Source organism: Canis lupus, chromosome 24 (assembly GCF_011100685.1).
Source record: "Canis lupus familiaris isolate Mischka breed German Shepherd chromosome 24, alternate assembly UU_Cfam_GSD_1.0, whole genome shotgun sequence".
NCBI classification, from domain to species: domain Eukaryota; kingdom Metazoa; phylum Chordata; class Mammalia; order Carnivora; family Canidae; genus Canis; species Canis lupus.
Genome location: NC_049245.1, coordinates 13,860,991 through 13,874,813, shown reverse-complemented (window position 1 = coordinate 13,874,813; position 13,823 = coordinate 13,860,991). Strand labels below are relative to the sequence as shown.

Sequence of the window (13,823 nt, the reverse complement as noted above, 5' to 3'; positions counted from 1 at the left end):
AGTGTGAAAGTTTATTTGAGAATGTCCAACATTGTGACATGCACCAAGTGTTTTTCTTATATAGAGTATATTTTCCCACTAAAAAAGAGATCAATGAGTCTATTCCTTTTGTATGTAATTTTTGAGCGCATTGAGGAAAATGGAAGTAGGTGATTCCTAGACACAACTAGTACAATAGATAAATATTTTGGCCTTCATTTTAATGTAAAGTTACACTGTGCAGTCTTATACATAAAGCCTTCTGAAATTCTTAAGTTACAAACACCAGGAGACATCTTTGAAAGAGAATACTCAGTTCCTTTTCAGTAAAGTTCTAAATTCTGAAGAAATGTTCAGTTCGTGTATCCTAGCAGTGAAATATTTTATTCAGTTCCTGAGTGTATACTATTTTTAGCTTTGTTCAAGATGTGTGTTTTTATGAAGTCTATAGCTGCAGAGTTCTTAAGATGGATGCAATAAACCCCACCAATTATATCAGTGACATAATTGGTTTCCTTGGGGTTTCCATCTGGGTTTGCCAAAGCCAATAGGAAAAGGGTATATGTGTATGAAGGGTGATAGAAGCAACTCCCAACCCAACTTCCAGTGGAGAGAAATGATACCGTCTGTGGTTACATTCAACTCTAAACTGATTCATTATAAAAAGGACATTCTGCCTTTCTCCTGAACACTTCAAAAAGATTTATTTTAATATGTTGAAGCATTGTTAATTAGGAGTTGCCCCAAATATGCTGCAAATATTCCACTGTATATTGATCACTTTGCAGCTACTGGCTCTGACTACAAGAAGAATCATCTTTGAGGGGACTTTTTAATGAACCATCTCCATAACCTCATAAAACAGTCAATAAATGTGAAATTTACTTTTTCTCTGACACTTAATTTGTCTTTGATGCTTCTTAGAACACAGGTTTTCTGTTTTAAATTGAGCTCATCAATAAGAGAGAATTCCAGGAAGCTTTAGGGCATTTTAATTTATAGCAAAAGAACATTTCATCATGTGGTCTACTGGCTCTTTTTTTTTTTTCCATCTATCAGGGGAATATAGACTGATATTCCTCATTTCCTCTGACATCTTTAGAATGAACAGGATGAGGAACTCATCCTTCTGGGTGAAGTCTTGCCAGACCTACACTGAGCCCTGAGATAGAACTCTCAATGTAGTGATTTCGGTCCTACCTTCACAGTGTGAAGGAGAGAGAGAGAGATTAGGGGATTTAAAGTAAAAGCTTCTTCCTTGCCTGATCCTTTGTAACTTAGTGGGGAAATGTGGATTCTCCCTGCTATCACCCTGTGGACCTTCTCATAGAAGCCAGACCACAGAGTGCAAACTGGCTGCCTATTGACTATGTTTTGCTCATTGTCAAGTCTTGGTAGGTCCACCCAATGGTTTGTGTTTTGTTTTTTTTCTGTGGAAGAAATTTCTTTTTCATTTGTATCAATGTAAATAACTGCCTTTTAAAAAAATGTAGTTATTCATTATTTTCTTGAATGTAAAGCTTAGATACATTGACTTTCCTGGGCAATACTAGAACAGTAGGATAGTTTTGACTCTGTCTCCTCCTGATTTATTCTTAAAATTTTAAAATAATTCTATATACATTTCTAAACAAATAAGACATCCTTATTCTATGTTATACAGTCAGTGTTCATTTAGATTTATCTACATATTCACCAGATTTTTTGTTTAGCATTCTATCTTGTGCCTCCAACTGTCCATTTGGGACTGTTATCTTCTCCATCCTTTAGAATTTCCTTTATACAGCCTACCAATGACAAACTCTGGAGGTTTTGGTTTTCTTTTCATTTTTGTCTGAAAACATCTTTATTTTACCTTCATTCTGGAAGGATACTTTCACTGGGTATAAAATTTTAGGCTGACCATTATTGTCTTTTAGCACACTGAAGATAAAATTCACCTGCCATCTGGATTCTCTTATTATTGGGAAGCTGTTAGTCTTAGTGTAATTCTTTTGAAAATAGCTTGCACTTTTCCTCCTTTTCTTGCATTTAGGAATTTTGTGTGTGTGTGTGTTCTCTGGAGGTTTTCTAAAATGTATCTAAATACATTTTTGAGGTGGCTAGATGGATAACTTTCCTCAATAGAAACTCACCAAAAATGGCTTCCATTACATTATTTACATGTAAAATAAAATGGATCTTACTCCATCAACTCAGTCTTGTAACTCTTTTCAGTATTTTCCATCTTTTCATTTCTCTGTGCTACCCTGAGGGCAATTTTTCTCTAACCCTTTTTCTAATTCACCAATTCTTTGTTTACCCTGCTCTTCTCCTTTTTTTCTGAGCTTTTAATTCTAGCTTTTCTATTCTATTTTATTCCATAGTGCTATTTGGTTTATTTTTAAATCTATAATCTATATGTCTAGCTTATTGCAGGGAAAGTTTCCTGTGAGATTCTTCATTCTGTACAGGCCACAGGCTTTGAGTTATAGCCCTACCCTACGGGGCTTTCAAAAGGTGAATTCAAAATTTCCAGCAGTAGCAAAATCCCCTCAGGGCAAAAGTGGATTCCCTGTCTAGGTTTGATGTCCCTGCAGTTTGGGCCTGATCATTCTTTAAATTTTTGTGGTTCTTAGGTTGTTTAAAGAAGATACTTTATTTATTTTTTAAGATTTTATTTATTTATTCATGAGAGACACAGAAAGGCAGAGACATAAGCAGAAGGAGAAGCAGAATCCCCGTAGAAAGCCTGATGCGAGACTTGATCCCAGGACCCTGGATCACAGCCTGAGCCAAAGGCTGATGCTCAACTATTGAGCCACCCCGGTGCCCCAAGAAGATAGTTTTAATATTAAATCCAGCTTTCTTGGTTGTTTTCAATGAGAAGGATAACCCAAGTAACCTAACCGGAGATAGAAAATACCCACATGGCATTTCTAAAATGTTTGAATTCATTAACATCTATATTGGTTGAAGTTCACCAGAAAAATAGAACCTGTAGAAAATTGAGTATTTACCGCAGAACTGCACACACATACACCTGGCCTAGGCTTCTAAGTCAGAACAACTAAAGATCCAAAGAGAATGGAAAACTATTCCAGACCCCATTCGATAGATCTGCAAAAGTGTATGTGTTACAGATGGCCACTGCCTCCCTTTCAACCATCCAACATTCAGGAGAGTCTCCCCTGTAACTCACATTACTGTAAAAATAAAGAAAAGGAACTCTAGGAAATGTAGTTCAGCCTAAGTAAGTCAGCACATTACAAAACTCTCATGCTATTACTTAATACTTGGAAATTTTCTTATTAAAAAATGAATTTCTCTTTACAGATTCAACTATATGGGGCACCTGGCTGGCTCAGTGGAGCACATACCTGCTGTTCCCAGGGCTATGAGTTCAAGCCCCAAACTGGGTGTAGAAATTACTTAGGAATAAAATCTGAAAAAAAGATTGTGATTACAGACAGCCAATATGTAAACAAATCTTTAGGGCAGAGAAGAGGCTCCCCTTAGGCCTGCGTGACATTCTCCAGGCTGCCTCATGGATTTCTGTTATCTATTAGCTCCCATAAGGCAACTGGGTTTGAGATTTAACCAAATTTGGAATGGAAATTCACATAGTTGTCATTGATTCCTCCCCCTTTTCTCGGCCCCCTTAACTTTTTTTCCTCGTCCTTTACCCCTACTTTCTTTCCTAAGGATGAGGAAATGTGAAGTACAGTGATGGGTATATAATTTGGAGGAGAAGGGATCCAAAGAGAACTTGCCAGAGCAGAATGCGTATGTGTTGATGATGTTGAGATTCTTCCCACAAGAATTGAGTTTAACATCAGGAATAGGATGAGATGGACTTTAATCCCATTGACTTTAATCTGCCCACTTTCCATAACACAAAAGTCTTCATGCAACTATGGATCCCCCAGAAAACCTTTTGGGTTAACTTCTACTCTGTGTGCCTGCCATTTTGCATGATTTGTGTGAATTTTGCCAATACTAATTAGATGTTTTATTCCAAATGTATTTCTAGTTTGTTTCTAAAGCCCTGCTTTGGTATAACTAGAATAATAAAAATAGTCAACACCCACTCCCTAAATTCTTTTTAAAGCAAAGAATGTAAATATTTCATTACCTCAGGAACCACTACCTGATTCTACCATGGCCCTCAACATTTTCAGGGGAAGGATGGCAAATTCAAATCAAGAGAAATATGGGCCTGTAGAATATCAAACAAGGAATTTTCCTGGTGCTTTGAAACATTTGATGAAGCAGCATATGGAGACCAGATAAAAAGCTATTTCAAAGGAAAAAATGCATGACCACTGAGCAGAAAAATGCTAAAGAAAATTTCAGTTTAAAATAGGAAAGCAGTTTCTAAGAGCAGGAGTCACATTCTCCGTTTCCCATGTATTCTGCCTAAGGCCAAATTAACAAATAACAAATCTTCCACGTGGAGTCCTAGTAATGCATTTTCTATCAACAAACATCAATCGATACAAATCTTCCACATTTATTATAATCATTTGCTGAGGACAATCTTTGAATTTAACAAGGAGATCTTTGACTTTGTAGGTGAAACCAACACTCAAGTAGTATTTCCATATTTCAAAGAGTTTCACATTTCAAAGAGTTTTATCAATAGAGGTAGATTTAACTTTTGCTAATGTTTGTGATGGAATAATAAACAGTTCATGACATTTCTGATAGTTTGCATGGATTCTCTCTCTACATACCCTCTGTGACCATCACACACACACTCACACAAAAACAACTTTATACAATTGGGGGTGTGCTTAACATGTTTAATTATTTTGGCATCAAAATGGATTTTGCCCTCTCAAATTATGCTAGCATATGGGAAATCCTGTGTAAGATAGTAGCCAGCAGCATGTATATGTTTTTGGTGACATGTAGAAACCAGGTTATATGTTGTCTTCTAGCTTTGGCTGGAAAGGATTTTTTTTTCCCTTTTCCTTTGATTCTTACATATTGTTTTTAAAAAATAGTTCTTAGATTTTAGGAAATACATAATAAGCTGTTGCAATTCTCATTTATTATTGGGACTTTGTTCTAGGTGGATTCAAAAACACTGCAGGACTTGCAAAATCATAAAACAGGACATCTTGATAATTGTTGAGGTACCAGTCGCAGTGTGACTGCCTTAGCCAAAGCCACCATCCTTTCTCAGCTACATTTCTAAATAGCCCCCTAACTGGTCTTCCCACTTCCACATGTGCCCACTCACAATCTATTTCCAACAGGGCAGACAGAGTCATCTTTTAGAAGATAAATCAGCTCACTCCTCAGTTCAAGTCTCTTTCATGGCTTCCGTCTCTCTGAGAAGTAAGAATCTACAAGGTCCGACATAATCTGACTCCACTTTGCTGTATCCCCTCTTTGTTTCCTCATTGATCCACTCTCTGCTTCAGCCATCCTGGGTTCCTTGCTAGGACCCAACAAGTGAGGCCAGTGCCATCTTGGACTCTTGTATGGAGTATTTCCTCTGCTCAGAATGTTCATTTATTCTCTCAAGGATCTGCTTGGGCAACTCCATCCTGTTGTTCAGGTCTTTGCTCAAAGCTTTCTTTATGGGGCACCTACCTGGGTGGCTCAGTCAGTTAAGCATCTGCCTTCAGCTTAGGACATGATCCCAGGGATCAAGCCATGCATTAGGATCCCTGTTCAGCAGGAAGCCTGCTTCTCCTTCTCCCTCTGCACCTCCCCCTGCTTGTGCCCTCTCACTCTCCCTCCTCTCTCCTTCTTGTTCACAAATAAACAATAAAATTTTTTTAAAAAAACTTTCTTTTCAAAGAGGCTTTCCATGACCACTTAAATGTACACCCTTTCCACCACTTCCCCATCCCTGGCATCTCCTCTTCCTTTTATTCAGCTCTACTTTCTGTTTTTCGTAGTATTTATCACCTTCTCTCATTAGATCATTTACTTCTTTCTCAGATGTGCTGTCCAGTGTTATCCCTCCCTAGGGAAATGTAAGCTGCATTTTCACTGGAGGGTTGGGTTTTGACTGTTTTGCTTACTGATGCTCTTGAGTTCTAGGCACCCAAGAACAATGAGAGGCACATAGTTGGTGCTCAATAAATTTTTTTTTAAACAAATGAGTTATGTAGAGGGCTAACAAAACTCACCTTATGCATTTAAAAAATAGATTTCTCTCTTTGAGAGAGAAAAGTATAGCCATTAAGCCCAGACTCACTGGGCTGTGTTGTTCAGTTGCTGTCAGGGATTCAATACAATCTTTTTTCAAGCTTCTTGACAGTAGTAGGATTTTGTAGAGATTTTCTCAAAACTACTAGTTATAATCGTATGTAACATCTGATTCCTACAGAGGGCAGGCAAGAACCAAGGAGAATTCAGTTGCCAATCCCATTGCATTTGTGGTTGGAAGTGTTGGAATAGACAAAGGAGATAGAGATTTTAAATCTCCATTCTAGAAGGTACTCCAGGAGAGCTCCCAGACAAATAATTTGAAACAACCAATGATTAGAACTCAATTTCAATGCCACAAAAATGACAGCCTCCCTTTTTTTCCCACACAGGGGGACGGTTCCTCCTCATTCTTGTCGGAAACTTGCCATGAGGATCCCTCTGTTTCCCCCAACATTACTCCCCCCAACCCTCAAGCTCTCAAGTGGTGACCACCGTCCTTCCGGCCAGGTAGGACTGGATGGGAGGGGTCGCTTTTGAGAGAGTGGTGGCATGTGGCCATCAGATTTATAGGCATCATTGACTTGCTTCTTTGTTTTTCATACTGCCCTGTCCCCCACCAGCCTTTCTCTACATTCCCATTCTTTTCCTGCCATAGTTTTCAGCTACACCCATGATGCACCCTCATCTTTACCCATATTCCCTGGTATTTACTTTTTCCAGCATTGTTCTCTCTGTTCTTGACATTAAATTCCATTCTTCCCTCTTATCTTCTTCTTTCTTCATTTTATTTCTCTATTTGCAAAACTGGCTTCCTTTTAGAACTTGATCTTTCTCTCTTACACTCACATTGTTATTTCTGCTTTTGAGACATTTTTACGTTCCTACTTCTTGCAGCACTAGTTGCCCACAGTCTTACTATCATATTAAACTCTAGTGGGATTAAGTTATCTCTCAGCAAGTCCTCCTGACCCACTCCATTCAACTTACTACACCCTTCCTTTTAAAAATCCAGCAAAAGTCATTGTATTCCCACATGATATTTTGAATTAAGGGGATAGCTCATGATTTCCTGATTCTCTAGTATCAAGAGCTTTTGAAAATAACCTCACTAATAGGAATGCTTGGGCCAGGGGCTGCTGGTTGGAGCAAAATGAAGCTCAGATGTTAGAGAGGACTTTAACTTACTAGAGGAAATGCATCATGAAATCTACTATATTCCTTTTGCTAATAAGAAAACTGGCCCAAGTTATTCCAGTGCATATGCATTTCAGGGAAAAAAGATGTTATTGTGATTATAAAGAAAGCAAAATACATTTATTCTGACGTATTGAAAGTAGATTTCTACAGTGAGGCTCATGTTTTTGTCTTCAAGCACTTGTTGATATATGAAGCCATATGGTTTAGAAACATGTCAAAGAATTAGTGAAAACAACTTTTTTGGGGAAAGAAAAGGTATAATTTCTTTCTCTTCCTCTACATCAATCACCACATGCAGTGATGCTCTAGCTCAGCACTTTTCAAGCTTTAATGAGTGTATGAATTACCTAGAGATCCTATTAAAATGCATTCTGATTCAGAAGGTCTGGATGGGACCGGAGATCTGCATTTCTTTTTTTTTTTTTTTAAGATTTTATTTATTCATGAGAGACAGAGAGAGAGAGAGAGAGAGAGAGAGAGGCAGAGACACAGGCAGAAAGAGAAGCAGGCTCCATGCAGGGAGCCCAATGAGGGACTCAATCCCAGATCTCCAGGATCATGCCCTGGGCCAAAGGCAGGCATTTAACTGCTAAGCCACCCAGGGATCCCCAGAGATCTGCATTTCTAACTGGCTTCCAGGGGATACCCTTGCTGCCACATTTCCATGGACCACATTTGACAAGCAAGGATCTAGTACATTCCTACCTCTTGGTCCTAGCACCTGGAAGGAAGAGCTTAAAGCTGCTTTCCTCAAGTTTTATTGTATTTTAAAATTTTGGCCTAATCACGAGCTTGACTCTCTGATATCTTTTTATTTATTACTGTGGACTCTGCCACTAGAGAAAGGCAGAAAATGCCGTTTGAGAGCAAAGCTACAGCCTGGCTATGAATTCCATCAGTGTCTTCCCAATAGTGATAATCTTGTTTCCGTGGTGACCTTGTAGTAAAGCCCACATGGGAAGGTGGAACAGGGGAAGGGTGAGTGATATTGATTCCTCTAGGAAGGAATCAGGGAGACCTTGACAATCACTTCTTCATTTGGCTATAAATGTTTAGGGTATCTTTTAAGTCATCAGTTATAAGCATCATTGGATTTTTTTAATGCTCTTGTTACTGTCCTGGTGTTTTTGAGTGTTATTATGAAACATTTAATGCCACAGATAGAATATTGAATTCTCCCTGAGGAGGTGAATGACAATGAAGTTCAGAATATGTGACTTGGGTTTTGTTTTTTAAAACAAATGCAAGAGATACCTAAGTATCACATTTTGGTTCCTGTGCTCTATCAGGCTTATAATGACTGGTTCACCAGTTGTTTTTCCTTTAGAAGGTCAACTGAGTTTCCTGCTAGCAAAAATATTTGTTTTCAAGAGATAAGTATTCCCATAATACCTGGACATTAAGAAAATCTTTAATCACATAGTTACTTTTGTCCCTTTAGCTTTTCACATATAAAAGGCAATATAAAAATAAACCAATTTCATATGTTCCATGAGAAAATAGATTTCATTGCTAAAACAGAACAAAAAATTACATTGTTTTGTACCTGAAAAAGAACAAAAAGGCCTTTTCTACTAGTATATGAAAAGTACATTTTTGTGCCTCATTTAATATTTCCTCCAAATGTTTCACTCACCTCATACATTTCCACTGATAGATTACAGCTGAACAGAAAATAAATGAATAACAAGTAATAGTACATAAAGCCATTGCTCATTTGCTAGAAAAGAGTGATTTTTTTCCTCTAAGATTGATCCTCAGAATACTCATCACATAAGTTCTTGAAATTTCACATTTTAAAATTTGTGAATGCAAACCTTCAATGATGAAAGGTGTATTTCTTGTTATCCGCTAGAGATTAATAAATGGAGGTTAAAAAGGTGGGTCATATTTTTAACCGTAGTAACTTCTAAATACAAATCACTATATAGCAAGATTCCAAATAAACAAAAAAGGATGTTTGCTCATTCTGGGTATACATGAACCCTTTGCATAAAGACAAATATAAAAGGATATGTGTGTGTGTATATATATATACACACACACGCCCCTCAATGTCTATAAAAATGCCAGTGATATAGCATTGAAAAATTATTAATTTATGTCAAGAATTTATTAAGTGCCTTCTTTATTCTGGGCTGTGCCAATTTTAATTTCAATAGGAAGCACAGAAGAGCAAAAAACACAGGTCCTACCTGTTCTTAAATAATAAAGAGCAATTCAAGGCCATAGGGGAGCATTAAAAAGGCTTTTTCCCCCTGACAAATAAATAATAACAAAACAACTAGCATTTATCAAGCACTTACTATGTTGCCAAGCACCTTCAGAGCATATCACATGTGGTATGCTCCTAGTCTCACCATTGCAAAGCAGAGGAAACTAATATTCAAAAAAGTTAATAGACTTTCCCAAGATCATACAAAGAATGTCCAACCTTAGAGACTGCATGCTATGTATTACGCCCTTCAGCTTTCTTAGTAAATATCTGAAGCCATGATTTTTTTATAAATTTATTTTTTATTGGTGTTCAATTTGCCAACATATAGAATAACACCCAGTGCTCATCCCGTCAAGTGCCCCCCTCAGTGCCCATCACCCAGTCACCCCCACCCCCCGCCCACCTCCCCTTCCACCACCCCTAGTTCGTTTCCCAGAGTTAGGAGTCTTCATGTTCTTTCTCCCTTTCTGATATTTCCCACTCATTTTTTCTCCTTTCCCCTTTATTCTCTTTCACTATTGTTTATATTCCCCAAATGAATGAGACCATATAATGTTTGTCCTTCTCCGATTGACTTATTTCACTCAGCATAATACCCTCCAGGTCCATCCACATCGAAGCAAATGGTGGGTATTTGTCGTTTCTAATGTTAAGCCATGATTTTGTGATCTAGATGTCAGGGGTGTAATATCTCTTGCTCACATTTCATGGACAGGCAAGCAATAAAGGTGTACCATCTGTGCCCCCAGTATACACATCTGTAAAATGGGGAGACTACCTAGCTGGCTCTCTGTCAAGGGAAAGAAATCTCTCTGAGTGGCTGAAAGGAATAGACACATTCATGACACCAAACGCTGTTTCCTTCCTGGTGGTACACTCCAGGCTTCATACGTTTTCAACCGAATCTGGCCAGGAATTTAGCCCCCAAACTGATCACAACAGCAAGAGTAATTAAATCTCATAACAAGGATGTTTGAGTTTCTCAAAATCACTTGTTTTTAAACTAGTGTCTTAGAAAAGAACATCCCACAGGATTAGATGTTAGAACACTTCCAGCCCTGTGAAACACAGGGCTCCACCTCCAGGGGGTCACCATTGACAGCAGCTCCCAGGCCATGGGAGAGAGGCAGGAAAGGTGTTTTCTGTGCTCATCATATCCAGCGGGCAAGCCATGCCAAGCATAGTGGAGACTGAGACAAGTGCCACCTGTACAAGTGGGTTAAAAGGATTTTGACACATCCATCTCTGTCCACGGCTGCTAAGGCTCACTGTTCTTCTCTTTAAAGCATGAGGATTGAGGACGGAGACCCTCGTCCCCTCCCAACTCTGACTCTCCTCCATCCTCTCCCCTTTCCTCTCTACTCCATCCAGCTTATGCATGTTGGGGCTGAGTTCAAACCAGAGACTAAATCGCTTTGCTTCCCTGGAGATCTTGCCATTCTCTTCTCTCTGCATGCTCCCCCTCTAGAACACCCTCACTAACCACAACCTCCTTCTCCCACTTGAAAAGTTATGTCCTGAATTATACAAGATAGAAGTTAGGGTACACATTGGGCTTTGCACGAGGGCCAAGCAGTTGTTTTCATGGTTTTCATTTATTCACTAAAATAATAAGTACTCGGCCCTAGTGTTTATCCATGAAGTTACCAGGAAATCTAAAGGAACATCTTGGAAGAGAAATACCTTTTTTTTAGATGGTATTTAAGTCCTGTCATATGGGGCTTCTCCTTTTGTTCCTGAGTTTGAGTGAGGGGAACTGCTTTGGGCTAACTTGTGAAACATTTGAGCAAGAAATAAAGAAAAGATTCCTAGGGTTGGAACCTCTAAATACCCAGATTCCCAAGTGTCATTGTGGGTCTCTTCGAATATCTTTAAATGTGGCAACAAAGGGGCTGTCTGCAAGAAGAGAGTTGTGTACGACTGGGCAACCTTTTCCTGACCTCCTTTGTGTCCAGGAAGAAGACGATTAATTAAATTCAGAAGTTTGCCACTGAAATAATAGGTATGAGATCCAGAGACTTCAGGGTGTTGGAGGACTCATTAAATAGGGTTGCATAAATATCATGCTGAAAGATTTAATGAGTCCATAGGGTCACTTATAGAACAATGAAGCAGAGATGACCTAGAAAAAAATAAATTAGAATCGATATCGTGCTTCCGAATTAACAACTATAGATTGCTATATTAACACCTGAGATGAATTCTATAATTGCATCTTAATGCATCTTCATGTTCTCATCCCAGGAAAAATGAAAATTGCTTATTTTTAGCGTTTTACTTGCCAGTTGTAAAAACAAATTTATGTAGGTGTGTTTATTTCTGTGATCTCTAGGAACCATGAATGCTTTCAGGAGCTACAACTAGGTAAATAGTGTTAATTTTTTTCTTTTAATAATTCAGCTAATACTTACTGGATGCCTACTGTAGAGCAAGCACTAGGTTAGATGCTGGGACATAAAGCAATGCAAAAAGATTTCAAAGCTTGCCCCCTGCCTCAAATTGCTTACAGTCTACTGCAGCTCTGGCCTATACAACTTCCTGCAATGATGGAAGTGTTCTATATGTAAGATCTCAATGCAGTAGCCACCAGGCACAAGTGATTATTAAGTATTTGAAGTGTGGCTAATGCAAAGGAGGAACTGAATTTTCAATTATATTTAAATTGTATTTAAATTTAAGTACAAAGAGCTGCATGTGGCTAGTGGCTAACAATGGGCAACACAGGTGGATAGTATGCTGAATCTTAATTCCTAATAAGTAATCTACCTTTATTTAAAGGATTCTTTAAAGGGAAGCACCTGAGTGGCTCAGTTGGTTAAGCAGCTGACTTGATTTGGGCTCAGGTTACAATCTCAGGGTCCTGGGATAGAGTCCCACATTCAGGTGTGTGCTCAGCAAGGAGTCTGCTTGAGGATTTTCTCTCTCTCCCTCTCCCTCTGCCACTCCCCCTGTGTGCTCTCTCTCTCACTCACTCTCGCTCTCTCTCTCTCTCTCTTCCCCTCTCTTCCTAAAATAAATAAATAACTCTTTTTTAAAAAATAAAGGATTCAAAGGATTTGTGTTAGGATAAAAACACTATGATCATCATGATAATAGAGCTGTTCGCAGGGGAGGAAGGCCTGACACATACTGGGGGAAACCAAGGAATGCTTCCCAGAAATGGTAACCTTTGACCTGTAGGGTTAAGTAGAAGTTCATCGAAGAGGAGGAGACAGGAAGAAATTCTGCGTGACCTTGTGACAGAGCCTGAGGTATGAGTATTATGCTATTGCTATGGAATTGCATTATTTGTATGTTGCCTTAGTCCATTTGGGCAGCCATAACAAAATATCTCAGATGGGGTGGCCTAAACAACAGAAACTTATCTTCTCACAGAGGTCCAAGGTCAAGGTGCCAGCAGGATTGGTTTCTGTGAGGCCTCTCTCCTCAGTTTGCTAACGGTGCTTTCTTGCTATGATCTCATATGGCTTTTGACCTGCCCTTCTGCACAGAGAGAGCTCTGGTGTCTCTTCCTCTTCTTATAAGGACACTAGTCCTATCAAATTAGGACCCCACCATTATGACCTCATTTAACTTAATTACATCCTCAAAGGCCTCATCTCCAAATAAGTCACATATGTTGGGGCTTCAACATAAGAGATTTAAAGAGACACAATTCCATCCATAAAACATGTCATTCATTCAATAGGCAAATATCTTTTTCTCTGGATTCTTTCTTTTTTTTCCTGAGAGGAGGTGAGACATACTTTACAGTCAACACACAAATTTACAGAAAACTATCATCTATTGATCTAGCATGTGATGATTTTAATCACTGCTTTTGATTTACCTATTGATAGATACATAGAGTTCTAGAAAATTAACAAGTAGAAAAATCACCTAAATTGTGCACCTCTCAGAACCCAAATGTCATTACATATTGCTCAAGCAAATATTAATATTAATTTTCCTTCATTCTTTGAAGACAAGCCAGTTGTTAACTTGGAGTTAGTCAGACTAGCTCACAAGAAGTAATTTAATTTTTTTTTTAAGATTTCATTTATTTATTTGACAGAGAAAAAGAGACAGCGCAAGCAGGGGGAGCAGCAGGCAGAGGGAGAGGGAGAAGCAGCCTCTTCGCCAAGCAGGCAGCCTAATACGGAGCTTGATCAATCCCAAGACCCTGAGATCATGACCTGAGCCAAAGGCAAATGCTTAACTAACTGAGCCACCAAGGCACCTTAATTTTAAAAAATTTTATGGATTCTGTGTGAGCCAGTTGTTCAACACAGCTATTATA

General features: G+C 38.6%; 1 protein-coding gene across 2 annotated transcripts in view; it reads left to right on the top strand.

Annotated features, from left to right (window-relative positions):
* Positions 1–13,823, top strand: part of PLCB1 (phospholipase C beta 1) — a 669,446-nt gene that overhangs the window by 588,224 nt on the left and 67,399 nt on the right. Inside the window, exon 32 of one of the 2 annotated variants that reach the window (XM_038571645.1) lies at positions 6,519–6,636. The exons of the other annotated variant lie outside the window; for it this stretch is intronic. Within the exon in view, the coding sequence (XP_038427573.1) occupies positions 6,519–6,617 (99 nt within the window). The 3' untranslated portion in view covers positions 6,618–6,636. The remainder of the gene's footprint in view (positions 1–6,518; positions 6,637–13,823) is intronic. 2 annotated transcript variants of the gene reach the window in all.